Source organism: Mauremys mutica, chromosome 7 (assembly GCF_020497125.1).
Source record: "Mauremys mutica isolate MM-2020 ecotype Southern chromosome 7, ASM2049712v1, whole genome shotgun sequence".
Lineage (NCBI taxonomy): Eukaryota > Metazoa > Chordata > Testudines > Geoemydidae > Mauremys > Mauremys mutica.
The window spans coordinates 54,947,921-54,973,586 of NC_059078.1; the positions used below are offsets into that span (position 1 = coordinate 54,947,921).

General features: G+C 44.4%; 1 protein-coding gene across 23 annotated transcripts in view; it reads right to left on the bottom strand.

The window, feature by feature from the left end:
• Positions 1-25,666, bottom strand: part of SORBS1 (sorbin and SH3 domain containing 1) — a 313,279-nt gene that overhangs the window by 63,711 nt on the left and 223,902 nt on the right. For 21 of the 23 annotated variants that reach the window (XM_045024362.1, XM_045024364.1, XM_045024363.1 and 18 more), the window contains 6 exons: positions 22,482-22,657; positions 21,432-21,495; positions 15,459-15,506; positions 15,221-15,350; positions 12,430-12,544; positions 8,253-8,336 (listed from right to left, as the gene is read on the bottom strand). In XM_045024362.1, coding sequence (XP_044880297.1) covers positions 8,253-8,336; positions 12,430-12,544; positions 15,221-15,350; positions 15,459-15,506; positions 21,432-21,495; positions 22,482-22,657 — 617 coding nt within the window. The remainder of the gene's footprint in view (positions 1-8,252; positions 8,337-12,429; positions 12,545-15,220; positions 15,351-15,458; positions 15,507-21,431; positions 21,496-22,481; positions 22,658-25,666) is intronic. The other 2 variants (XM_045024371.1, XM_045024367.1) reach the window with 1 other exon arrangement.

Genomic DNA, 25,666 nt, shown 5'->3' on the forward strand with positions numbered 1-25,666 from the left:
ATGGTGGGATCACTAGTGTTGCAGAGGCCTGTTCGGAATGAAATCCTTTTGTCATGATTTCCCTTGCTAATTGGATAATGCCATACACACACTTCTTCTCAACAGCACAGCTCCCATGGGTGAAGCAGCTGCAAAGACTGTCTATTCTCTCTCAGTGAATCCAGAATAAACTTGCTGATCACATTACCAAACAGAAAAAAAATGGCTTCTTGTTTTACAAACAGAGCACAGTCCTAGGTGTTTACACTGTTCACACGGCTGTGGTATCTGAGCACCTGAGAGTCATTGAGAGAGACTAGAGAGAGCACCAGCGTCAGTTTTACTGGAGGGGGAACTGAGCAGCAATCTTGCTCTGAAGTTCGGCTCCTGATCTGAATTTCTCCAAAGTTCTGTGATTGCCTGGGTCTCTGGACTGGGCATATTTCTACTTTTTACTGCCACCTTTTGGGCTGCAGACACTATAAATGGCTATTACGAATCCCAAGAGGTCTGTTGTTGACAGTCATCAGTGTTTAGGGCTACAGAAGACAGCCTTGCAAAGTCAGTGCGGGTCTCCCTTTCCCCAAGCCCCACTTCTGAGTATTGGAGCAAAGAGCCAAACTGAAACTGCCCTACAAGTCCCTGGGTGAAGGTGCTGGTGTGTGTTTGACAAGCCGATGGAATTATTGACTGAATGTTATATTCTGAGGACAGGTCCTGTGGAAAATCAGAATTAGGGAATAAGTATGTGGGGTGGAAGAGTCTCAGTGATATATCCAAAAAGAGTCCATGCTGCCAAAGTGTCCTAAGCTCTATGGGCACTGAACATCGAATCCCATTCAAACTGGAGCATTGCCTGCACGTTCCCACGGGACTGGCTAGGAATGGATTGGGAATCCTGAGCCTCACTTCATCCATCCCAGGACGACTGCAGAGACTTGCTCAGTTAAAAGTCATGTTAACAGGGGACCTCTGATTAAACGTGATTTACCAGTAACATTTGATGACCAGGCCTTCTAGCAGCCTGGAGGAGTACTATTGCTGAAAGCTGTCAGCTGTTTTTTCAGACCAAGCGAGCAGCAGAGCTCAGTTTACAGAGCTGAACTTCAGTGAAGTGTTGTTCAACTTGCCACAGTTTCCAGTCAGGGGCAGATTACTCACAGACTAAAAGATCACACACTGCATCAATGAGATTGATGTAACGCTGCAGTACGGTGCATAGATCATGCGCGTGGACTCACAGGGCAGTTCCATCAGCCAAGTGGCTGCACAGCTATCGCACTACCAGGAGCTGCTGCAGGAGGGCATCAGAAATTTTCAAGACAGAAATATGAGGGAGCAGCTACAGCTACAGGGGACACCTAGAAGCCCCAGAACACAAGACAGAATGTGCTAACAAAACTATCACTGTGTACCTAGGGTCAAATGTTTAACTGCAGTGATTCTCATTCACATGCATAAGGTTAAGATGATGGAAAGGATTCCTCCACCAGGATCCTTTGGGATTAACTTAATTTCTTCTGAATGCAGGAGAGAGGGGAGGCACTCGTGGGAGGGATGGATGGAAGTCTGGCAGGACTGTAGAAAGAAGGCCATTGGTGGGACTGCAGCAGGAGCTGGAAGGCATTGGTGGGCCTTGCTCCTTCTTATCTTCATTTTTCTACTTAGACCCCTCGCAGGTTCATTAATGCAGGGGGAACTTCTCAATGCTATCTACCCAAGTGGTTGCAAAAAACAGTTACCAACCTTTCATAATGGTTGTTCTTTGAGATGTGTTGCTCATGTCCATTCCATGTCATATCAGGTGTGCATGTGCTAGTCATAGAATATCAGGGTTGGAAGGGACCTCAGGAGGTCATCTAGTCCAACCCCTTGCTCAAAGTAGGACCAATCCCCAGACAGATTTTTGCCTCAAATGCCCCCCTTGAGGATTGAGTTCACAACCTTGGGTTTACCAGGCCAATGCTCAAACCACTGAGCTATCTCTCCCCCCCGGAGAGTTTTCCCACAATGGTATCCTTAGGGTCGGCTCTATTGCCCCTGAAGGCCTGCACTTGTGTCGCTATAAGGGTGCCACCAGCCCCTCGCCCTCTCAGTTCCTTCTTGCCGTCAACTCCAACGGTGGGGTAGAAGGGAAGGTCATGGAATGGACATGAGCAACACATTTTGAAGAACAACAGTTATAGAAGGTTAGTAACCGTTTTTTCTTTATCGCGTGCTTGCTCCTGTCCATTCCATGTCAGGTTACTCACAAGCAGTGTCCTCGGAGATGGGCTAGGAATTCATGGGCATGCCGACTGTAACACAGCTCTTCCAAAATTGGCATAATCTCTGACCTGTTGGGTGATGGCATAGTGGGACGCAAACATGTGGACCGATGACCATGTCACAGCCCTGCAGCTGTCCTGGATCAGAATGTGTGCCACGAAAGCTCCTGAAGACCCTTGCGCTCTCATAGAATGGGCCTTCATGATAGCTGGAGGCAGGACCTTTGCTTGTTCATAGAAGGCCTGGATACAGGCTGTGATCCAGGATGAGATTCTCTGGGATGACTCCAGGAGACCCTTTATTCTATCTGTGATAGCAACAAAAAACTGCGTAGATTTGTGGAAGGGACTTGTCCTGTCAATATAAAAGGCTAGTGCCCTTCTAACGTCCAGGGAGTGCAAGCGTCGCTCCTCTTCTGTCTTGGGCAGTTTCGGGAAGAAGATAGGCAGGAAAATGTCTTGGTTGACATGAAACTGCGACACCACCTTGGGTAGAAAGTCTGGGTGGGGACACTATTGGACCTTATCTCTGAAGAAAACAGTATAGGGAGGCTCCAAGGTCAACTCAGAAACTCTCCTGGCTGAAGTGATTGCTACCAGGAAAGCAGCCTTCCATGAGAGAAACAGCAAGGAGCAGGACGCCAAGGGCCTAGACAAAATCAGGTTTAAGTCCCAAGGTGGAACTGGGTCACAAACCTGTGGGTAGCACCTCTCCAACTTCTTAATGAACCTACTCATCATCTCTTGGGTGAAGACCAATCTGTCTTGGATTGGGGGTGGGAATGCTGAGATGACTGCCTAATGAACCTTGATTGATGACAATGAAAGACCTTAGAGATACTCTAAGATGAACTGCAAGGAGGGATAGCTCAGTGGTTTGAGCATTGGTATACTAAATTTAGGGTTCTGAGTTCAATCCTTGAAGAGGCCATTTAGGGATCTGGGGCAAAAATCTGTCTGGGGATTGGTCCTGCTTTGAGCAGGAGGTTGGACTAGATGACTCCTTGAGGTCCCTTCCAACTCTGATATTCTATCCTATGAGGCCTGTGCTGGGCAAAGGCTCCACTTGGCCATCCAGCAAGTGAAGCATTTCCACTTGGCCAGATAGGTGGCCCTGGTAGAAGGCATTCTGCTACCTAGTAAAACCTGATGGATCTGCTCTGAGCATGCCCTCTCCTCCGGAATTAGCCAGGCAGCAGCTATGCTGTCAAGTGTAGGCCTATGAGGTTTGGATGGAGGAGCCTCCTGTGATATCATGTCTGGCCTGAGAGGGAGGAGCCATGGAGATGTGACTGTGAGATCTAGGAGTATGCCCAACCAAGGCTATGCTGGGTTGACCAGGATGACCTTTGCCTTGTCTCTGTTGATCTTTAGTAGAGCCTTGCAAACTAAGGGAATCAGAGGGAACGAGTACAGCAGGCTGTCCAACCATGATCATAGGAAGGCATCTGAGAGAGAACCTTTGCCTTGACCAAACCTTGAGCAAAAGCATTCCCCACCTCGGAAAGATGACACTGGCGACCTCTGACTGGAGAGACCACTCGTGGTGAGAGGAAAAGGACCTGCTGAGGCAATCCGCCGGCACATTCCGCTCCTCAGGGAGGGGCAACACCTCTAGGTGAGTGGAATGCTTCATGCAGAAATCCCATAGACCGAGGGCTTCCTGGCAGGAGATCTTGGAGTGGGCCCCTCTGTTTTTTGACATAAAACACTGACACTGTATTGTCTGTCAGTACTTTCATACTTTTGCCTGAGAGCTGTAGAAGGAACACTTTATATGTAAGGATATTAGTAAGAGCATTGCCTGCAGATCAAGGGAAGTGATTATTCCCCTCTATTTGGCACTGGTGAGGCCACAGCTGGAGTACTGCATCCAGTTTTGGGCCTCCCCACTACAGAAAGGATGTGGTCAAATTGCAGAGAGTCCAGCAGAGGGCAATGAAAATGATCAGGGGGCTGGGGCACATGAATTATGAGGAAAGGCTGAGGGAACTTGGTTTATTTAGTCTGCAGAAGAGAAGAGTGAGGGGGATTTGATAGCAGTCTTCATCTACCTGAAGGGGGGTTTCCAAAGAGGATGGAGCTCGGCTGTTCTCAGTGGTGGCAGGTGACAGAACAAGGAGCAATGGTCTCAAGTTGCAGTGTGAGAGGTCTAGGTTGGATATTAGGAAAAACTATTTCGCTAGGAGGATGGTGAAGCACTGGAATGGGTTACCTTGGGAGGTGGTGGAATCTCCATCCTTAGAGGTTTTTAAGGCCCGGCTTGACAAAGCCCTGGCTGGGATGATTTAGTTGGTGTTGGTCCTGCTTTGAGCAGGGGGTTGCACTAGATGACCTCCTGAGGTCTCTTCCAACCTTAATCTTCTATGATTCCATGATAGTTCATCCCATATAAGGGCGTTTGAGGTGGGTCACAGGTTGTTGTGCACCTCTGCCGGGATGGCAAGTGGCTCAGTGCAGGTCGCACCTCACTCCTCAAGTCTCTCTGGTCCCCCTTGGACACCAGAGAGTACCCTCTCTCTGTGCATTCCTTGTGCCGCTTCCTCTGCACTGGGGATGTTGAACAATGTCGAGGGGCACACCATGCCAGAGGAGCACTATGCACTGAGGCAACCGTGCTCGCTGCTGAGTCCAACCAACTCAGCTCGGAGGCCAGTCTAAGCACGGCTTCCATCAGCAGGGCTTTCAACCTGATGTCCCTGTCCTGAGTGTGCAGCCTGAAGCCCCAGCAGATGCTGCACTTATCTCTGATGTGAGCCTCTCCCAGGCACTTTAGGCAGCTGGAGTGGGGATAGCTCTCCAGCATGGGCTTAGCACAGGCGGCACATTGTTTGAAGCCTGGGGACTACAGCATACCCTGTTCTGGGAACAACGTTTCTTAAGGGGACTAACAAACTAACAAGAACTAAAACCTACTAACTATTTACAAAGAAGAGTTCAGTAAATCACTGGAGAAGGCTTGCCAAAGGAAGAGAACACTGGTCCAGCAACCATCACGGGCGGTAAGAAGGAACCGAGAAGGCGAGGGGCCCGCGGCACCCCTTATACCGGCATATGAGCAAGGGCCTCGAGGGGGCAATAGGGCCGGTCCTATGGATACCACGTACTGACATGACATGACATGGAATGGACTTGAACAAGCACTCGAAGAACATATGTTTGTGCTTGGAACACAATTCTAGTCTGGGAATCCCCTCTTGGAGGCTGAGCAGGTGGAGAGGACATGGCTGCATGACTAAGGACACAAATACGAATGTTGGAGAAACATCCCCTCCCATTTCTGCTGCTTTGAGCAAGGTCTAAGATCACTGTTTTCTTTTAGATGTTAAGCATTGATTTAAGCCAATTTTAAGGAATGTGATTGAAGAGAGGCAGTACACCCTAAAGCAGGGGTGGGGAGCCAGAGAGGGGTGGGCCAGATCCGGCTGACTGCTTCATTTCATCTGGTCTGCAGTAAGCGTCCATGTCACGGGCTGGAAGCCCAGAGCCTTGGCATCCCCTCTCCACTGCTCCGGGGGGAAGCTAGGGATGGCAAGCTGTTAAAAGTCCGATCAGCTCTGTGCAGCTCCCAGAAGCGACCGGCATATCCCTGCAGCCCCTAGGAGCTCCGCGTGCTGCCCCTGACCCCAGTGCTGGCTCTGCAGCTCCCATTGGCCGGTGGGAGCTGTGGGGGCAGCACCTGTGGGCACAGGCAGGGTGCACCGTGCAGTTCCCTGGCCCCTCTGCCTAAGGGCTGGACATGCCATCCACATCCTGGAGCAGCGCAGAGCCAGGGCAGGAAGGGAGTCTGCTTTAGCCTCAGTGCACCAGCGAGCGTGAGTTGCCTGAGGTAAGCGCCGCCCGTCCGGAGCCTGCACTGTGAACCCCCTGCCCCAGGTTGGAACCCCCTCCTGCACCCTAACATCCTCCCAGAGCCTGCACCCTGAACCTCCTCCCGCACCCCAACCCCATGCCCCAGCCTGGAGCCCCCTCCCGCACCCTAACCCCCTCATTTCTGGCCCCACCCCGGAGCCTAGGGGAAGCCCTGAACCTTGGAGCCACGAGTGCTAGCTCACCCTTCTGCAAAGGGAAGCCCCGAGCCTCTGTCCCCACCCCAGTGGGGCTGTGTGTGGCCCATGACTGATTTTTTCTGTGAGTGAATGGCACCTGATAGAAAAAAGGTTCCCCACCCCTGCTCTATTGTTTGCATAGCCAAGGGTCTGCTACCAACATCTGTAGGTAGAGACAGGCTCCTCACAGCCTTGTGGAAAGCAAGGACGTGTGTCCTGAAGGCTTCACTACAATGACTGGTGCCTTCTTTAAATCATAATGGCAACAAGTCTAAAGCTAAAATATATTCATGTCTTCAGATGATCGTGTGCAATTCACCGTTGAAGCCAATGAGAGCAGTGGGGGAATGGGTCAGGGCAGAATTGTGCCTTAGACAAATACACAGTGGGTGGGTGTGTTTGTTTTACTATATGTACACACTGCAATACAGGCATAGGATGGGATTTTCCAAAGTGCTCAGCATTACTCTACCTCTGCTCCCACTGAAGGCAATGGTTGTTCTACCAGTGACGTCAATGGGAGCACAGATAGGCCAACGTTGAGCACTTTGGAAAATTCCACCATAAAGAGCAAGGCATAAGGGAGTGAGCTGCAATGGTTCTGGCTTGGGAGAAGTGCAATGTGCACTGTGCTAGATAAGTATAAAATGTCCCTTGTTCTGGTGCAGCAGAGTATAATGGGATATGAAGTTACTGTACTAACTTAGAACTACGTGCTGCACTTCCTCAGCATTATCTATGCAATGGTCTTAAAATGCTTTATAAACATTTCTCAGATCTCACTTGGATCCTAGCAGAGTAGGTGAGTATTATTGGATAGGCAGAGAGTGACTTGCCCAAGGACATAGAGGTAGGGGCAAGATCCCAAGAGTTCTGCTCAAGACCCAAAAGCACACTCCTCCTATGATATGTTCAATGAAACATGTCTCTGCCCTGATCTTGTAACCAAGTTAAGGGGCTGCATGAGGAGCACAGGACTGAGCCCATAAATTGTAATTGCAGGAAGAGGCTTACGAGATTTGAGTTACTGAAACTTGTACAGTAGGGAGGAGCTGTGGGCTTGGATTCTGCTCTCAGTGATAGCAGAGAGTATCAGGAATAACTTCACTGAAGTCAAAGCAATTGCATTAGTGGAAAAACAGCAATAAGTGATATAAGAATCAGGCAGTAAGACTAAAGAAGTTCTTAAGAACACAAGGATATTTTTTTAAAATTTTAAATGGCCCTGACAATCAACACATCCATCCACCAAAAGTCACCTGTCATTGGATAATTAGGGTTCATTTAATCATTCTTATAGCTGTAAAATCCAGGCTATGCGGCTGGATTGGAAATAAAAATATGTGATTCTCTTGATTTGACTTTTTGGAGGGGATTGTTTCTGGAAACAACCCTGGGATCCTTGATGCAAACCACTGCAGCGTATTTGGCAGAGAACAGGTTGCATGAAGACGGCAAAGAGCAGGGAAGAGGGTCAAGATCAGTTTATAGACAGCTGGTACTTTTTGACCACAGACGAAGGACCCAAGACTATAATATGATAGTGACTCTCATCGACATAAAGTTATTTAATAGGTTAAGTAGCAGCCATCCTAGATCTTGTGAGGAGGAGGAGGGAACGAGAGTATGGAAAAGGGGACAAATAAATGAATGAGAACAATCATTGCTATCTTTAACAAGTAAAACCTCAAGCTGAACTCTGACACATGAAAGTGATATTGCCTCACTAGTTGGCATATTTTCCTATGAAGTTGAAGGTCAAATATTATGTCTTTAAAATGTTTTAAATGGTCACCGAACTACTAGCATATGTCAGTGCCAAGGCTCAGTTATGAACTGTCATGTTTCACTCTGGAAGGGCTGTCTCATTGAGTATCTAGGAACTAGAGTAAAGTCGCAACAGCATCATTACAAAATGCAGGTTGACTTTATCAATCATTGCAGCTATCAAACTTACCGGTTTCCCAAACTCCAATTCCGAAAAGAATTTATACCAAGGTTCATTCTTTAAATCTATCTCTTCTGGGCTTATATCCCGAGTCTAAAGGAGTTGGTGATAGGGGAATGGAAGAAAGAGAAGGATAACATTATGCAAAGAATACATAGGAAAGGGACTGTTAGAGATGCAGTCTCAATGTTTTCAATTGAATATTGCGGATAGTTAGCTTAATAATTTAGTACTTCTACAGTACCTTCCATTCAAGGATCTCTGAATGTTTTACAATCATTTATTAAACCTTACAGCACCCCTGGGAAAGTATTAGTTCAATTTTTAGATGGGGAAACTGAGGCAGAGAGTGGTTAAGTGATTTGCTCAAGATCGCACAGCAAGTCAGTGGAAGAGCTAGGAAAGGACCTCAAGGTTTGTAATTTATAGTCCTTTGCTTCTACAGTTAAAAGCTCTCTCAGATTCAAGGTTAAGCCAATATTTTTTTTTTAATTTTCATTTGGCAAATAAATAAATAAATAAATAAATAAACAAACGGTTGAAAAATGCAAATTATCTGTTGTTGAGCCCCAGATCAGCATTAAATATACTGCATCTTTAACAGCACGTGGATATGCGAGAAACTGTGGTCCATACACAGCAAACAGAGTGAGAGGTGGCATTCTAAATCCAAGAGGACACAATTAGAGAGAGAGCACACTTCTGAAAGAGCTCAAAGGGGATGAATAGGAAGACAATATACTTTGCTTGTTCACAAATAAATGTTAGAGAATTGGACAAAACTAGAATGAAGGAAAAACCAGACAGGACAGGTAACAGCACAGCTAAAAAGAAATCTCCCTTTCATGCCTAAAATCTATTTTAACAAAACAACTTAAAGTTGTGTAACCATACTTTGGTGACACGAGAGAACAAATCCAGTGCTCTAGATTACAAAGATAGATCTGGTTAAATTTGATTTAAATGGATCCAGCCTTAAATTTAAGTGGACCTAAATTTATAGTAATTGCAGCAGGACATGGAGGCCCCCACCTCAGCCTCTATATGCTTTCGTTGTGGTGTATAGGGGCCGTGCACGGGAGTCAATATAAGTAGCCCAGTGCTGTCCACTCCGCCCACTAGTGCTGTCCACTCCGCCCACTAGTACTAGTGCAGGAGATGTGTCAGAGTCAGACTGCAGGAGGGAGTTTTTCCATGGCACTGAACACTACAAGTGACTCTGGACTGCTGTGCATCCTGTAGGCAACACTGGGAAGGCTTCCATAAGTTAGAGCAGCCCCAAGGCTGCTTACACTGGTGGCCATTTCAGCTCCCTCAGCAGCTAAAAATCTGAAAGGCAAAAAGTTGGCATAAAGCCACCCTGGTCCCTCACTCCTCCTGGGCTATACCTTCTGTGCAGTGCATCTACTGAAGTGCAGTCCAGAATCCTCCCCCAAAATTAAGGTGTTTGTACAGTAACTCAGTGAAGAGAGATGCAAATAATTTTTGCCCACTGTAATACTGAGCACTTAGACAAATTTCACCTGTAGGCATCTTCAAAGGACTTTAAAAAACAATGAACCAAATTCAGCCCTTCCATAAGTGGATCCAGCTTCCACTGAAGTGAGTTAGTCAGGAGTTGTGGGCATGTATGCCAAGGCTGACTTTGACCCTTTACCTATTACAGGACCTCTGTGGTGTACAGTAGGTGAGTAAGTATTATCACCCCCAGTTTACAGGGGTGGGAAAAGTGAGGAAGAGTCATGAAGTGACTCGCTCAAGGCCACAGAAGAATTTTAAGTCAGAGATGGATTTAAAACTCAGGAGTTTCTAGCTCCCAGTGCTGTTCTCAGACCACTGGATGGCTCTGCTCAGGGCTCTTTTCACAGAAGGGGATGTCGGATGCACTTCCACAATCTGGGTCCTGGAGGAGAAAACCTTGGAAAGTAGAGAACCTGATTTATCCTAATGAGATATGGCCAAGGAGAGAGTTCTGCCAGGGCTAGGGCCAGAGCTAAGGCATGTCTGGCCCTCAGCCCTCTGTGCCGATCACAATAGCCAAAACCAAGCAATTCTTGGCAGTTTAGGGCCAACCCTTTGTGCTTACTCTTCTTATGCTTCCAATTGTATTACGGTATCTCCTGTCCTAAGCTGGCTGATACCCAAAACAAACCCCCATGGGACTATCTGACCCCTGGGAGGAGGGAGAAAGGGAAATGCTTGTATCTGAAAGTTAAATGGTTAAACTTTTTGTGTCACCTGGTGAAGTCACTACAAAAAGAGGTTAATTCCCAAAGGTCTAATAAGCCTAGTTAAACCGCAAAGGATTGGAGAAAGGTACTGCCATTAACTGCAGGCAAATAGATGCAATGCCTCTGTCTCTATACATTACGTATTGACTCTCAAAAAGTTTTGACCTTGTTGCACAGTAAAATTTACAGTGGAATTGATCAAAAGGCCATTGAAATCAATGGGAATCTTTGCATTGATGGCAAGAGATTTGGATCAGCCCCTAGTAGCTACTGCTTTGAATATGGCATAGCAATTGCAATCTATTAATAGACTGCAAATTATCTTCAGATAACCCTTCTACTGGTTTTTAGGTTTCCCTCAACAACACAAAACAAGGTCTACAGATCACTATCGTATTTAGACAGGCTAGGGAAAAGTATCAGAGGGGTAGCCGTGTTAGTCTGGATCTGTAAAAGCAGCAAAGAATCCTGTGGCACCATGCATCCGATGAAGTGGGTATTCACCCACGAAAGCTCATGCTCCAAAACGTCTGTTAGTCTATAAGGTGCCACAGGATTCTTTGCTGCTAGGAAAAAAGGATTCTGACACAGAGCACAAACAGGCACTTCAGTCCCATTTTATGTTTCAGCATCAGTCCTCTGTGATCTTTGGTTTGAAATGACAGCTGGTAAAAAACAAAAAATGGTCAGGAGTGTCACTCTCAGAACTCACCTTACTCTTTACTTAACTGTGCAGGAGTCTTTCCAGCTGCTTTGGTGATTGTCCCTCTTCTGGTTTTTAGACTCTGATTTAGCAACACATTGAAGCACATGCTTAATTTTAAGCATGTGAACAGTCCCATTGACTCGAGTGGGATTTAAGCATGGGCTTCAGTGCTTTGATGAATCAGGCTTTAAATCACAGAGTCTGAGCCTATAGTCCTTAGGCAAAATTCCTGTTCAAATCAAGGGGGTCTTGCTCCAGCCAGAATGACAGGAATGACCCTTCCTATTACACCCAAACTAGGGGCCTGATTTGCCTCTCACTTACATCAGTGTACTGCGTCCAATGCCCATTGAAGTCTAGGCAAAGATGCCACTGATTTCAACAGGCATTGGATTAGGCCTGGACCAAGAGTAACTTCATTGAAATTGATGGTGTTACATTGGTGTGAAAGGAGCATTAGTCCCAGGATAAAATAATGGGCCTTATGTTACTTGAAAGCAAATATTGAACAGGGAAAAAACCCTGAGTCAGACATATTATTCAGTAGTTTAGCCACATACTTCTGTTGCTTTTAAATTGCCTGTCACAACTGTATCTTAAAGTAAAAGTGACTGTTCGCTCTGTACAGCTCCTCAATCCTGCTCCAAAGCATTAATGAAAACACGGCCCCAGACTTATACTGTGTGCCACAAACAATCAGCACTTTAAACTGTGCCTTTCAAACAAATACCTCTTGAAGAACAATCACTACTTCACAGAATATTCACTTAATAAAAAACACCTCCGTATTTTTTAGCACTTCCATGATTACACTAACACAGCATGAAACTTACTGTTAACTTCTTTAAAGCTGCTGACCTCAGAAGAACAAACTTTGAACACTAGTCAGCCTGGTGCCTCAAACACTATGGAATAAACTATTGCTGTGCATTAGAAATAAGCACAGCTTGCAAACCAGAGACAGGCCATGGAGTCAAACACAGATTACAAACTAGGGTTAGTGAGCCATACTTAACACAGAAAACAACATGTCCACAAGGAAAGGCCCCTCAGCTCCCCAGAATCTGCCTTTAGTGGAGTGACGATGTTAAGAAGTTACTCAAACATTTGGAAAACAAAATATATGGGAATGGCATAACGTAGGAGACATAAGTGTAAGGAAACCTATCTGAATGGAACTATACAAGCACTTGTGGAGCATATTGTAATCACAGGCCCAAGTCACGGAGCAGGATAAAAGGAACATTACCATCTTTTCATTATCCAAAACAGAGGACTTTCCTGGCTGGTAGTCGTAAATGCTCTTTGGCTCTGCCCGATATTTTCTGGTATCCACCTTCTTGTCCGGGGGTTCCCAATCATTCCTGAGGAAAGAGAGGCTAATTAGCCCAGAACTCTGCTATTGCTGTGAAAACGAGTGTATTCTTTGGACAAGCCCCTTCCTCAGTTAATCTGGGTATAATCAGGGAACTTTTTAATCTGTGGCTTTCTCTTTATTGGCAACTGAATGACAAAAGATTTTTCATTCAGAGGTGTTAAAAAACCACACCCACACCCACACCCCTGAAAGAGAAAAGTGTTGTCGATTAAAAGCGCCGGTGTGAACAGCGCTTTGTCGGCAGGAGAGCACTCCTGCCAATAAAGCTACAATTGCTCGTTGGGAGTGGACGTTTTTTGTCGACAGGAGAGCTCTCTCCTGCTGTCAAACAGCAGCTACACTGCATGGCTTTTAGTGGTACAGCTGTGTCGCTAAAAGCTGAGTAGTGTTGACAGAGCCTAAAGCAGAAAACTTGCTGCAAGAGGAACAGGTCAGATGGGTTTGGGTTTATTTTTTAATAGCAACCAGAATTAAATTTGTGTATATGTGTCAGCTGCTAAAAATCACTTGAAAGGACAGTAAAGGTTTCTTGCACTTCTTTCCTTACTAGAAGTACCTTAGAGATAGGCTTGCAGAATTCCAGCACCCTTCCCCCCGACTTTGAACTGAATCTAGGCTTGAACTCTTAAGTCAGCCTCTGAGACTAGTTTCAGAGTAGCAGCCGTGTTAGTCTGTATCCGCAAAAAGAACAGGAGTACTTGTGGCACCTTAGAGACTAACAAATTTATCTCAGCATGAGCTTTCGTGAGCTACAGCTCACTTCTTCGGATGGACAGAATGGAACACACAGACAGGAGATATTTATACATACAGAGAACATGAAAAGGTGGAAGTATGCATACCAACAGGAACATCCCCCTACACTCTGCCTAAATTTTGGGAAAAGATGGAACTGGGGCTGAAGTCTGTGACATGGGCCCATCTTTCTTCTTCTGGGAGGTTCTCAGGGCTCATCTGTACTAGAACTCTGATCTGGTTGTGCTGACCTGGCTTGTAAGAACAAACAGTTCAGACAACACTAGCCACTTGAGATGGTTAAGTTCTATGTAACATCCACACTAGCACTGCCCAGACCATCTCAGTTGCAATGCACTCTGGGAACCTATCCCACAATTCCCAGAAGTAGTGCATTCTGGCAGGTTTTGCAAGGCCACCAGTGTACTGTGAGACAGTAAAGAGAGGGCTAAATTGAACCATTTCAGTTTGTGTGCATCTCTACTGGTACTCCCATGGTTCACACTGGATTGGTTAAGCATTAACCAGAACTAAACCTGCTGGTAAAAGGTTGCTTGTTCTAGCCAGTTATTAGACCATTTGTAGAGTGTTTTATAAATATTCTAGGGGCTTCAACCAGTCTAATTTCCACGGTGTAGAACAGACCTGATTGTTTTAGCACTTCCAATCCTAGGAAATGTTCTCCCCAGCTGAGTCCTGCTGTTTTTGTTACCTGATAATGTAAAGCACTAATTAGTCTAATCTTTTGATTCATAAGAGTTTTACTAGGAAGCTACAGTACTTCCTCTTTAATTGCTATGTTGGGAGAACATCATCTTCTAGTCATGTGGCCTTAGGTGCTCTCTATGTTAGAAAACAGACTATGGAACTGCTCATTTGAAGCCAGTGCAAACCACTGTGAGGAAGTGGGAGCAGAGAGTTTTAAGAGCTGATTCAATTAATCATTGCATAAAATATTCATAGCCTATTTTGCTTTCTCCCCACCCTCTGTTCAGTAAATGCTTTTGTTACTATTACAATGAGCTTCTACATGCATGGTTAAAAAGCAGGAATGAAAACAATATCTAATGCTAACTAGGACTCGAAACTCCCATTGACTTCACAGTGAGTTGAACTGGGCTTCCAGGGCTGATTAGCTGATTGAGATTCAAGAAGACCCATTTCCCAAACAAACTTTGCCAAGCCCTGAAATAAATCCAAACCCTTGCTCCCCACAATGATGATGATGTGCAAGCTTCAGAGGCCCCAGGGTGCTAGGTGCTAAATAAATAAATAGTAAGAGATAGTCCTTGACCCAGAGAGCTTACAATTTAGACAAGACACACAAAGGACTGGAGAAGAAACAGGCACAAGAGTTGAAGGGACTTGCCTAAGCTCCCACAGCAGAGCCAGGAATAGAACGCAGGTCCAGCATTCCAGGTCCTGTCTGCTAGACCATACTGCCCTTTACTTTCATTTTCATGTGTCTCTGGATTTCCAAGTACAGATTGGCTCTAGAAGGGCCTTTTTTCAGGAGACTTCCAGCTCAGTTCTGTAGATCCAGGCGGTTTAGAGACACTTTGGATACTTGTTAATATTTATATTACGGTGTAGTGCCACAATCAAGGATCAGGTCTTGCTGTGCTAGGCACTGTACAGACATGTACCAAAGGAAACAGTCCCTGCCCCAGAGAGGGCCTGAGCTATATGAAAAGACATGGAGGCGATAGATGGATGAGACAGACAAACAGAGGGGGTAGATTGGGATGATGAAGGAACACATTAAGGTTTCAATACCTATCAGAGGAATAGCACAACTCCTTGATATACTCCAGATCCAAACTGCCCTGGACTCTGGGAAAGTTCAGCTCCAAATCTGGGTCCAAGCTTTGCATCTGAGTCCCCTCCCTAATGAGAACTTTTGAGGTTCTCCCTTAGTTCAGGTTACCTTTCTGGGCTGGATTTCAGTGATGAAGTACGAGTTGGAAGTGGCAGAGTAGCAGATCTCTTAACAACCTCGTCAGGGTCAATGTTGTCCATCTCACTCTTGGACCGGGGCACTGAGGGCTGGGTCCTTGCTGCAAAAAGGCATATACAAAAATCTTGGTAAATTTCACAGGAGGCCAAGATGAATGATGCTTACTGTTAATTCATGTCCATAAAGTTGCACATGAAATGTTACTTACTATCTTCAGAATAGGAATAATGAGGAGAGTAAGAATCAGAATCTTCATCTGAAAAACAAAACAAAATAGTTTGCAAGTGAAATGAAAGTGTTACTAAGAAGCAAAGTTCGAGGCCTCTCTGCTTTCTTTTGGTCACACATTGTTCTTAATCTCATAGTAATGTGCCAAACACCCATGACAAAGAGAGGATTCTAAGCAGTGAAAGTCACACTTAGAAAATAGTTTTTAGGTGAACTGAAAATATAAATTATTTCCACTTCTTCAGCATCTTTCTATGAGGGTCTCAAAGTGCGTTACAACCATTTGTTCATTTAGTGACACAAAACCCCTGTGAGGAGGTAGGTATTATTATACCAATGGTACCAAAAGCTGAAAGGCAAACTGGGGTACCGAAACCTTAAGTGACTTGCCGAAGGTAATACCAGAGTCAAGCTGAAAATAGAATCCAGGAATTCTTGATTCACAGTCACATGCTCCAATCACTGGACCACTCTGCCTCTATGAACTAGTATAGTGAATTTAAATATATTAATACACACAAATTATTCCTTGAGCACCAACAATGTGCTTGGTACAAAACAAACATAGACCATGCTAGGTGCTGCATGTCCTTGTAAGAAAAAATAGTCCCTGCTCCAAACAGTGAACACTCTCAATAGGCCAGGCACATAAAAGGGTGAGATAAAAGAAGTCTCATCAATCCCATTTTATAGATGGGGATTTGAGGCACTTAGAGCCAGATTCAAGGCACAGTAGAGTCTGTGCTTGTCTTCAGGACAAGTCTTAGATGAGGTGCCCATGGTCTTGGAGGAAGTCAGTGTCAGGACTAGGAACTGAACACACTGCATCTGAGTCCCAGTTTAAGGCCATCACCCCAAGACTATCCTGCCTTTGGGGCTGATGATCCAAACTCAAGATCTTGCAGATGTCTTGGAGATGTGGACAGGCCTAAGGGATACAGCGTAGAAAAATGTATTACAGTGAATTCTGCAAAAAGAACCGTGGGTGAAGGGACATTGGTGTTTTTGAGAAGAAATATTTAAAAAAGCCAAGGATTAAGGGTAGTGTGACAGTGACTAGAAATACAGAATGGATGACGCCATCAGAAGAACAACAGGTTAAACCAAATGCCTGGTGAACTCAGTGGTGTTGATTGATAGCCTGGGACAGTGAAATACACAATCCATTGACCAGGTACAGGCCTGGCAATGGCAATGTAAGCACTCCCATTCGACCCCCGCTCCACCAATGTGCCTCAACTCTGATCTGTAGGCACCACTGCAAGGGGTGGGAGGGTAGCTCCTGCTTGCAGCCCAATCCTTGCCCTCCCCGTTTGAGGCTATTGAAGCCATTCACTCTGAGGAGCCAATCGGTTTGGAAAACATAAGAACTGACTTTGAATTTCACCTTTAATTGAACCAAACTTTGTGTGTTAAAGGCTCAGCTCAAACAAATCTTCTCTCCCCCGCTCCCCCTTTGCTGAATTGTCTTGGTAAGCTACATACTGACTGGAGCAGCAGCGGGTTTAGCTCCTAACAGATGATTAGTGACTCCATTGTAATTATGCTAGTCTTGAGCTGGCATAAGAAGAAACATCAGTTTTCAGTGTCATTTCCATATTTCAAATCTAAATGGCAGAAAAAGGATGTTGAGTTAGTTAATGTCACTCAAGGAAATTCCTGAGAGGCAGTTTGCTGGAAAGGTGACGGTTATTCCCATATAAAAAAAATGGATTTTCTCTAGAGAGTACAATATATGGCAAATCATAATATCGCCTGTTCCTAAAAGTACAGGTGAATGAATGTCTAAAAATACCCTCTCAGCCAACTGCCTCTCAGGAAGTTATTTAAAGCTGGTGGAATAATGAAAACACTTCTTTACAAATTATTTATTTGAAGGAAAATGCCAAAATTCATTGCAGCTAATAATTCATATACACATATAGAAGCACTGCATTTCAAGAAAGTGCTAGTTTCCAGTTTCAATATTCTAGCATAGCAGCAATAACTGGAATATATATATATATACATATATATATATATATATAACACTTTGCATCTCAGTCTTTACAAAGATGAGTAAGCATATTTAGTCCCATTTTACAATGGGGAACACTGAAGGACTGAGAGGTTGAGTGACTTGGTAAAGATCATACACTATGTCACTGGCAGAACTGGGAACAGAAACCAGGACTCTTGATTCCCAGTCCTGTACCCTACCCATATGGCCTTCCTTATGGGAGGTAGAAGTCACCAGTTCATGGCTTCCATATTGGACTCCTTCTGTGAGACAAAGATTTTTCCTTGTAGTTTGTACTGAACCTCAAGAAGTGTAGTTGTTGTGTGTGGGGCCCAAACCAAAACTCTGGGGCTGAACTTCGCACACTTTGCAGGTATTTGAAATAAGAGCCCAGATCAGAATTTTGTAAATGGCTTCTCTCTCTATAATGGCCTAATCCCAAACCGTGAGTTTTGGATTGTTTGAAACCTGGATTTGAATTTTGAGGCTTCAGTCCATCTCTGTTCATACCCTTTGTTTCATATTTAAAAAAACTTCCAAAAGACTTTGAATAGTCTAGAACTGCCAGAATGGACCCAATTATTGCCACTATCTTGGATTCTCTAATAAAGAAAAAATCCAAGCAGATATTAAAAGCCAAACATACTTTGCATGGTAGCAAGGACAAAGGACAAATGTTTGGTCTAATAATATCGCGACTAGCTAAATAGGAGCATATTATTTATCTGTGCATTTATACATGTGCAGGAGACATTTATGGGAATACAAAGTCCTATTGCATTAATGACAGTGCTTTATGGCAAAATACATTAGTTCTGACAAAAGTAAAATGGATCCTGAAACAAGAAAATTGAATCATCTTTATAACAGTCATTCATCAGCTTACCATAGTCTGTCTCTCTCTCTCTCACACACACACACAATATCTCTGCTATTAAGGCATCAAATACATTGCACTTGTATAGGATAGCACTTTTCATCCATACATCTCAAAGCACCAAAGGTGGGCATGTATCTTATCCCCATGTCTCAAAGTATCTATTCCCCATTCATTTTAACAGGGGACATGAGTCTAAATCCCCTAGCCTGCTTTGACATAAGGGATCCATATTTTATGTTTGACTATGCACAACCCACCATACAGGCAAGTTTCCTACGTTGTAGCAGTAAAGGGCTCTGGAAAACCCCTACTGATTACCCCCAAAAAGGCCAGTCCCAAACCACACTTTCCCCAGTGGGAGATGTCTGCCCACCTAGCCAGTCCTGGCTCCTGTTCAACTGGGTGCAGCAGATGCCAATGCTTCTCACATGTAGAGGACAGTCTCTTCAGCACTGGCTAGTGCAGTAGCTTCTTGGAAAGTAAGAGTGCAAAGGGTTCTGAGCAGTGCTTGAACCACCACCTGAGCAACCACCCACCAGCAGGACAAAAGGATAGCTAGGGGATATACTGGGTTTCCAGGTAAAGCAGGCTGAAGAGAGCGCCAAATCCTGTCCTTGTGCTCCTGAGGCCAGCCTTGAGCAAACCAACATGTGCAATGTCCCATTTATTCTAAAATGTACATTAATAAAAAGAGAGCTAAACACTAACAGCCTGATCCAAAGACCATGGAAACGTTAGGGAATCTTGTCAATGGGCTTCAGTGACTTTTGGGCCAGGCACTATCCTGTGTTAATATTAAAAATGTTAAGAGCAGATTAAAGAAATGTATTGCTCCCAAGGAAAACAAAACCATGGTTAAAGCCATCTTTCAAGAGACATCATCAAGATGAAATGTGAGTCAGCATTGTATGAATGTTAAGTAACCACTGCACACATACGGCTAGGTATAGCTGACTATGCACATGAAACAAAGCAGAGCCCAGTTTTATAGCATTAGTCAAAGGCTAGTGAAAAAGCCAGAAGAGCACCACAAAGCCAAAAAAGGCCTCAAATCATCACGGCAACACTCAGAAGGCAGCGAACTATTAGGAGGCAGCATGACACTCAGTGGCTAGGAAAAGCTCCAGGGAGAAAATAAATGAACAAGGCAGCATTTGTGCAGAAAAAGGTATCTTGTCCTTTACTATTACCTTCAGATTTAGGACTAGGAGTAGACGCAGGAAACTGGTATGTAGGACAGTAAGGATTGTCTTCTGCAGCAGAGAAAAGCAGCATGTATTGAGACTATCCACAGTGAAGTGGAGGCACCATATCGTTTCCCCAACTTTCTATCACTGTAAACTTTTATTGCCTATTTTGATAATAGTAGACTGAAATGGCATCATACTTTCAAACAGATAAATGGGTTAGGAAGGATTTAGTCATTTTATACATCACAGACTAAGGCACACTAGGTGTACTCGAATTTCCACCGTGAGTAATAAATGGATAATGGAAATCTAGTACCTGAATCTAATTACTATAATGGAGCTAGAGTATAGTTAACTCAAACACAAGACAACAGATACTCTGGCTGAACTTATGGTACCTTCGGGTGTTTGCTGGATTTCAGGAAGTTCAGGGAATTTGTAGGTAGGGCAATAAGGGTTTTCTTCAGGAGTTTCTAAGTGGAAGGAACAAGTTTTGGAAAAAGAACAGAAAGGAAAGATTTAAAGAAGAAGACCAGGTGAGGCAAGAATCCACAGAAGTTGTGGAACGATCCTTCTCATGCTGAGTCTATAATGTAACAAAGCCATGTCAGTGGTTATCACAGCGCTGCAAATCTGGGCTGCTTGAAAGACAGCAGGGATTGAACTCATCCTCTGCTCCTGAAGCATGTGCCTCTATCATTTGAGGTGAAGGAGAAATGTAGCGACTCACAGCTTGAGCAGTTCTCATTCCATCCAGTACAATGCAGTGGTTACATAAACTCACTAGTCAGCTCATCAAAATAGCATCTGCAGCAGCAAATGCAAACCAACTTGAACTAGTAAGCACAGCTCAGAATTGTGTTATCATGTACATCAGGCCTTATGCGTGGTTCGATTGCTAATACCACCTCAGTCATTTCTCACACTAATGAGAGACTTGGAACATACAATGTACCCAAAAGTAATGGATTCATGGAGGATATGTTGTAACCAATATGTAAGTGCTCTCCATAATTTTGGCTTTTAAAGATAACAGTATTTAAACAGCAGAAGTCTGATCCAGATCCCACTGAAGTTAATGGGAGTCTTTCCATTCATGTAATGGGTTTTGGATCAGGCCCTACATTATTAAGCAATGTAACATTACCAATTATTTTCTATTGCACTGTCCATATTTTCACAGGGCAGCCTCTCCTTGTTTAAAAACCAACTCGGTTCATTGTACTGCTAAGACTGAAGTTTAGGGACCTGTTTCCCAGCACCAGTTGATGGCATTGCTAAATAAGGACAGCAAGGCATCTGTGATGTTTTCTAACTGTAGCAAGGGGAACAGAGCAACCTGAATCCTGGCTCTGACAGGAACATTTTAAAACATGCATTTCTCTTTCCAAATATGTTTATTTGGAAATTCTGGACTAATCTCCTCTGGGACATTTCCTTGAGAAGGGGGAAGAGAGCGGACAAATGTGCTCCTTGGGGCCAAAATCTGAGCAGCATCAAATGAGCAGGTGGTAAAAGACCCCTTATCCCTTCTCACGCAAGCACTGCCTACCATTGTGTTACACTGGGAGATTTCCTGAAATATACTAGTGTAGATGCAGCCTTTGTCTACCCACCACCCAGTTAATGATTTGGGATCACAAACAATTCTCTTCTTTATTATTGTTTTTATAAAATTCACACCTCCCCTTGGACTTGACTGGGTTTTCTCCTTTGATAGTATTGTCTTTAAACTTGTTAGCTGATTTCTATGTTCCAGAGCAAACATGGATTACAAATGCAAAATGCTTTATTTAATACCCAGTGCAATATTCCATCTATGTGAAGCAAACTGTTATCCAGTTAGTCTCTTTAAAAAAAATAAAATTATCCATGTTACAGTACCTTTAGTTAGCCTGTGGATCTGTTTGAACATTGTCTTGTACCAGTCCTTTGATCTGTCTGTGTTCTGGTTAAAAATATATAGATGTAAGTAAAAAAAATTGGCCTGACTTCCACCAGATTTTCAATTTTTTAGGGTTACTTTAACAATCAAACCTATGTGCACCCTTTATCATATTTTATTTATTATTACTGAATAGCTATAAGCAAGATTGAACTAAATAATTCAGACAGCTTGTGGAATTGAGTGTGTTTCAAATGCCAGGACTAAGTTCCTACTACCAGTATAAACATTTTCTGAATTTTTTTTTAATTCAGTGAAAATAATTTTGGGAAAATGTAGGGCTAGATCCTACAAAGGAATTTAGCCCTTCCATATCCCACTGCTGTGTTCTGAACTCAAACTCAGCAACACAGCACGATTCCACTAGAGCAGGTGTAGGCAACCTATGGCACACGAGCCAAAGGCGGCACACGAACTGATTTTCAGTGGCACTCACACTGCCCGAATCCTGGTCACGGGTCTGGGGGGGGCTCTGCATTTTAATTTAATTTTAAATGAAGCTTCTTAAACTTTTTTAAAAAACGTATTTACTTTACATACAACAATAGTTTAGTTATAGATTATAGACTTATAGAAAGAGACCTTCTAAAAACATTAACATGTATTACTGGCACACGAAACCTTAAATTAGAGTGAATAAGTGAAGACTGGGCACAGCACTTCTGAAAGGTTGCTGACCCCTGCATTAGACAGAGGAAGTGAAACTGACCAGCGTAACTTACCGATCAACATGAAGCAAAATAAGAGAGGAAACTAAATCCACACAACTAGCAAAAAGTGCAATGAGATTTTGAAAATTCTTTCACCCATAGTAATTGAAGGGGTGATCAGAACACAAGGAAGACTTTTGAAATAAATCTATTGGGGGTTATATTTTACACCCATGCAATTCCACTGGCTTTAATTATATGGGTCTAAATGAAGGCAGAATCTGGCTCTTGATTTTTATTTTGAGCATGTGCCTGTAAGCTTGAGTGTTGTTCTCTTACCCTCAGTGGAATGCCTACATCATCCACGGAGACATCAGCCATATACGGGGGACTCCTGACAGCTCTTCTCTTCTCATCCATTGCTGGCTTCTCTCTTTGAGCACTGTCCTGAGCTGGCTTTTCCTGTGCAGACACAGGACCTACTTTATCAGCAACTGGTCTGTCTGGCAAGGAATCTGGAAATGAATGAGGGGTGGTCATTATCCTAATGTTCACCATTTCAGCACACCAACATATATCACTCTAAGGCAAAAATCCTGGCAAAGCATCGATGAGGCAGACTGTGGCACTGGGGAGAAGTGTCTGGCTTTCTGTAAATGTGCATAGAAAATGTTTGGCACAACCAAGAGAGGGCAGGAACATCACAGACTCCTCCAATCATATGTGTAAAAAGCAGCAACCCTGCTCCTTTCATGTCTGACACAATTAGCCCCACTATAAGCTCAGTCTTCCCTGACACTCTGCAGTGGTACAGTGCCTTTGGAGCCCTTTTCCCCCTGGTTATTTCTCTCCACTGTACCCGAATGCCAGTTCCCAACATTTTGGGCAACCGTACCTGTTTACCAGACTAGGACCTCAGCCCTTCCACACAGCACCTGACACTTCCCATTCAACTGTGCAACCTCCAGCATGATTGGGGTTTGGAGCAGAGCAAACTCCATTGCGGTTAGAGTGTCACACAACAGAGCCTGCACAGAAAACCATCATTAAAGGCAGAGACAAGACCAAATTCTGTCTCCATTGGCTTCAGTGGACCCAGGAAGAATCAGCCTCAAAAGCCTGAAGCAGAAGTACCACCCTAGGGGGTGGGGACCACACTTCCACTATAACAATGCCCAGGACCATTTGAACTCAGGTTTCATGCTCGCCTAGTGCATTTTACTTGAAAACGGCATTCTTAGACAGCATTCTTCTCTGCAGCATCAGCACTAGAGAAAAGGAAAGCAAAATGCACAATTCAGCTGTGGGAAACACGACTTTAGAAAAAGATGGAGGTGCCTGGGATCATTTAGATTCATAATCAGGACCCAACACGCAGGAACCTGATAAGAAAATCAAGCAGCTATTTAAACCCAGCAAGAAAAAATTAAGGCTGAGAGGTTTTCAAAGGGATTTGGGTGTCTATTTCCCATTATAAAAAATGGGAATGGGTGTCCAAATCCCTTAGGCAGCTTTGACATTCTCAGCCTAAATTCTTAAGGGTGTGTTTGCATAGGGGGGCTGGCGTGAAAAAAGGGGGCATTCCCACTGATGCATCATTCACAGGGGCAGAGCATCAATCTCGTGGGAGAAGGGACTGTTTATCCATGGCTTGATTCCAAGTATTAAATGGTTATTTGCCTTGCTGCTGGTCAGTGCATGACACACAAACACACACACACACACCTACACCTCTTCCCCTGATCCACCGAGGCTCTAAGTCTGTTTGAGCCCTCAACTATAGGGCCTTGCTCTTTGACTCAAGCTATGGAGCCAAGCTGGTGGCCAGTATATATGCACTAGACAGATTCTTTTTTTAATATATCTAGTCAGAATTTAATTTGAATTGGGATAGATAAAAATGTCTTCTGAATTTCTAATGAGTATGTGGTGAAAGAATGCAGAGATTCTCCTATGAGTACATAGCAGGGTTGCTGCTAAGCATTCTGGATACCTCTTGCCAAACACACCTACTATACTGCTGAATGGTCCAAGTACCCGGGACTATCTGTTCCCAGAAGACCAGGAGCAAAAGGATTAATTGCCATGAGCAATGCATGCTGGGTGAAGAATGCTCTCCTCCCATGGATCAGATGCAGCAGACCAGACTGTTCAGCTTCCACTTCCACAGCTGTTCACCACTTCTCTGCGTGCGCTGCCCCCACCTCCCACTCAGGTGGCCAAAGACCGCAAACTCACTGTGTCTTTCATGGGGAATTCAGCAGAAATCAATTCTGCAGAGAAGTGCCACATCTGGGTTTTTTTTTAGTTAAATAAATAGTGGGCTTAGTATCTCGGTAGCTAGCAGTTCCGAATGCTATCTTGCTTCTAACTGCTCTGCTGTCAAATAATGCTTGGCCTGGAGTCCAGTTCAGCTCTTAGAGCAGCTTCTCCCATCTGGTTTTCAATGACTTGAAAATTTACACCAAAGTGTTGAAATAAGATTTGGGGCAGTAAATGCTCAGTGGAAATTAAAATCCTCTTCTCCAAACCCACCTTCCATCCTCCTCCTCCACCTGCATTTACAGCATAGAGCACTTCCAAGGGAATTAACTACATCTTCCCAGCACACTGTGATGAGGGGTATCAGCCCACTCTACCGATGGGGAAAACTGGAGCAGGATGGCCTCTACTTTTGAGTGCTTCAGTTTCTGGGTTCCCTCTAAGACACCCCGGGCGTGATTTCAGAGGTGCTGACCACCCACAACTCCCAGCAGAACTGCTGGATGTCTAAATCAGGCCACCTAGAAAATGGAGGCACTTGTAATTAGAGGCTGCTTTAGAAAACATAGGTTTCAGCAATTTGCCCAAGGAGATGAACAAGGCCTGGATTAGAACAGAGGCAATCCTGGCTCTCAGCCACAAGCTCAGTCCTTCAGGGTACATCTACATTGTAATTAAACAGTATGTGTGTGTGTGCATCTGTGTCCCAGAGCCCAGGCTCCAGCTCAAGCCAGGACATCTACACTGCAATTGTATAGCCCTGCAGCCTGAGCCCTGCAAACCCAAGTCAGCTGACATGGGATAGCCGTGGGGTTTAATTGCAGTGCAGATATACCTTGAAACCGCATTACTTCCATGTAGAATACCTAGCTCCTTTCCGACTGGCACATGTATGTGTTAGCACCTGCCACCAGGCACCACATCAATTTGGCAAGGAACCAATGGACTGTTGGCTGCTCTGGTACTACAATGTGCCATGTGGCGCTGCAGAATGGCATGCCTTAAGCCCAGCTAGAGGCAGGATTTCTCCAAATGGATGGCAGTGGTGAGAAATGTGTGTGATTTCACAGTCTGCTCTGTCAATGCTTTGCCAAGTCCTATCCTTGGTGTTACAGAACTGCATGCATTTGAGAGAGGAAGAACAGTTGTTCACATGCACTTTACCATATTGCCCAAAGCTGTTCAACTTACAGAGCTCTGACGAGAATGGTTAGCAGAGGAAAGACTCATGCATTGTTCTGACAGTACCCACAGCAAACACA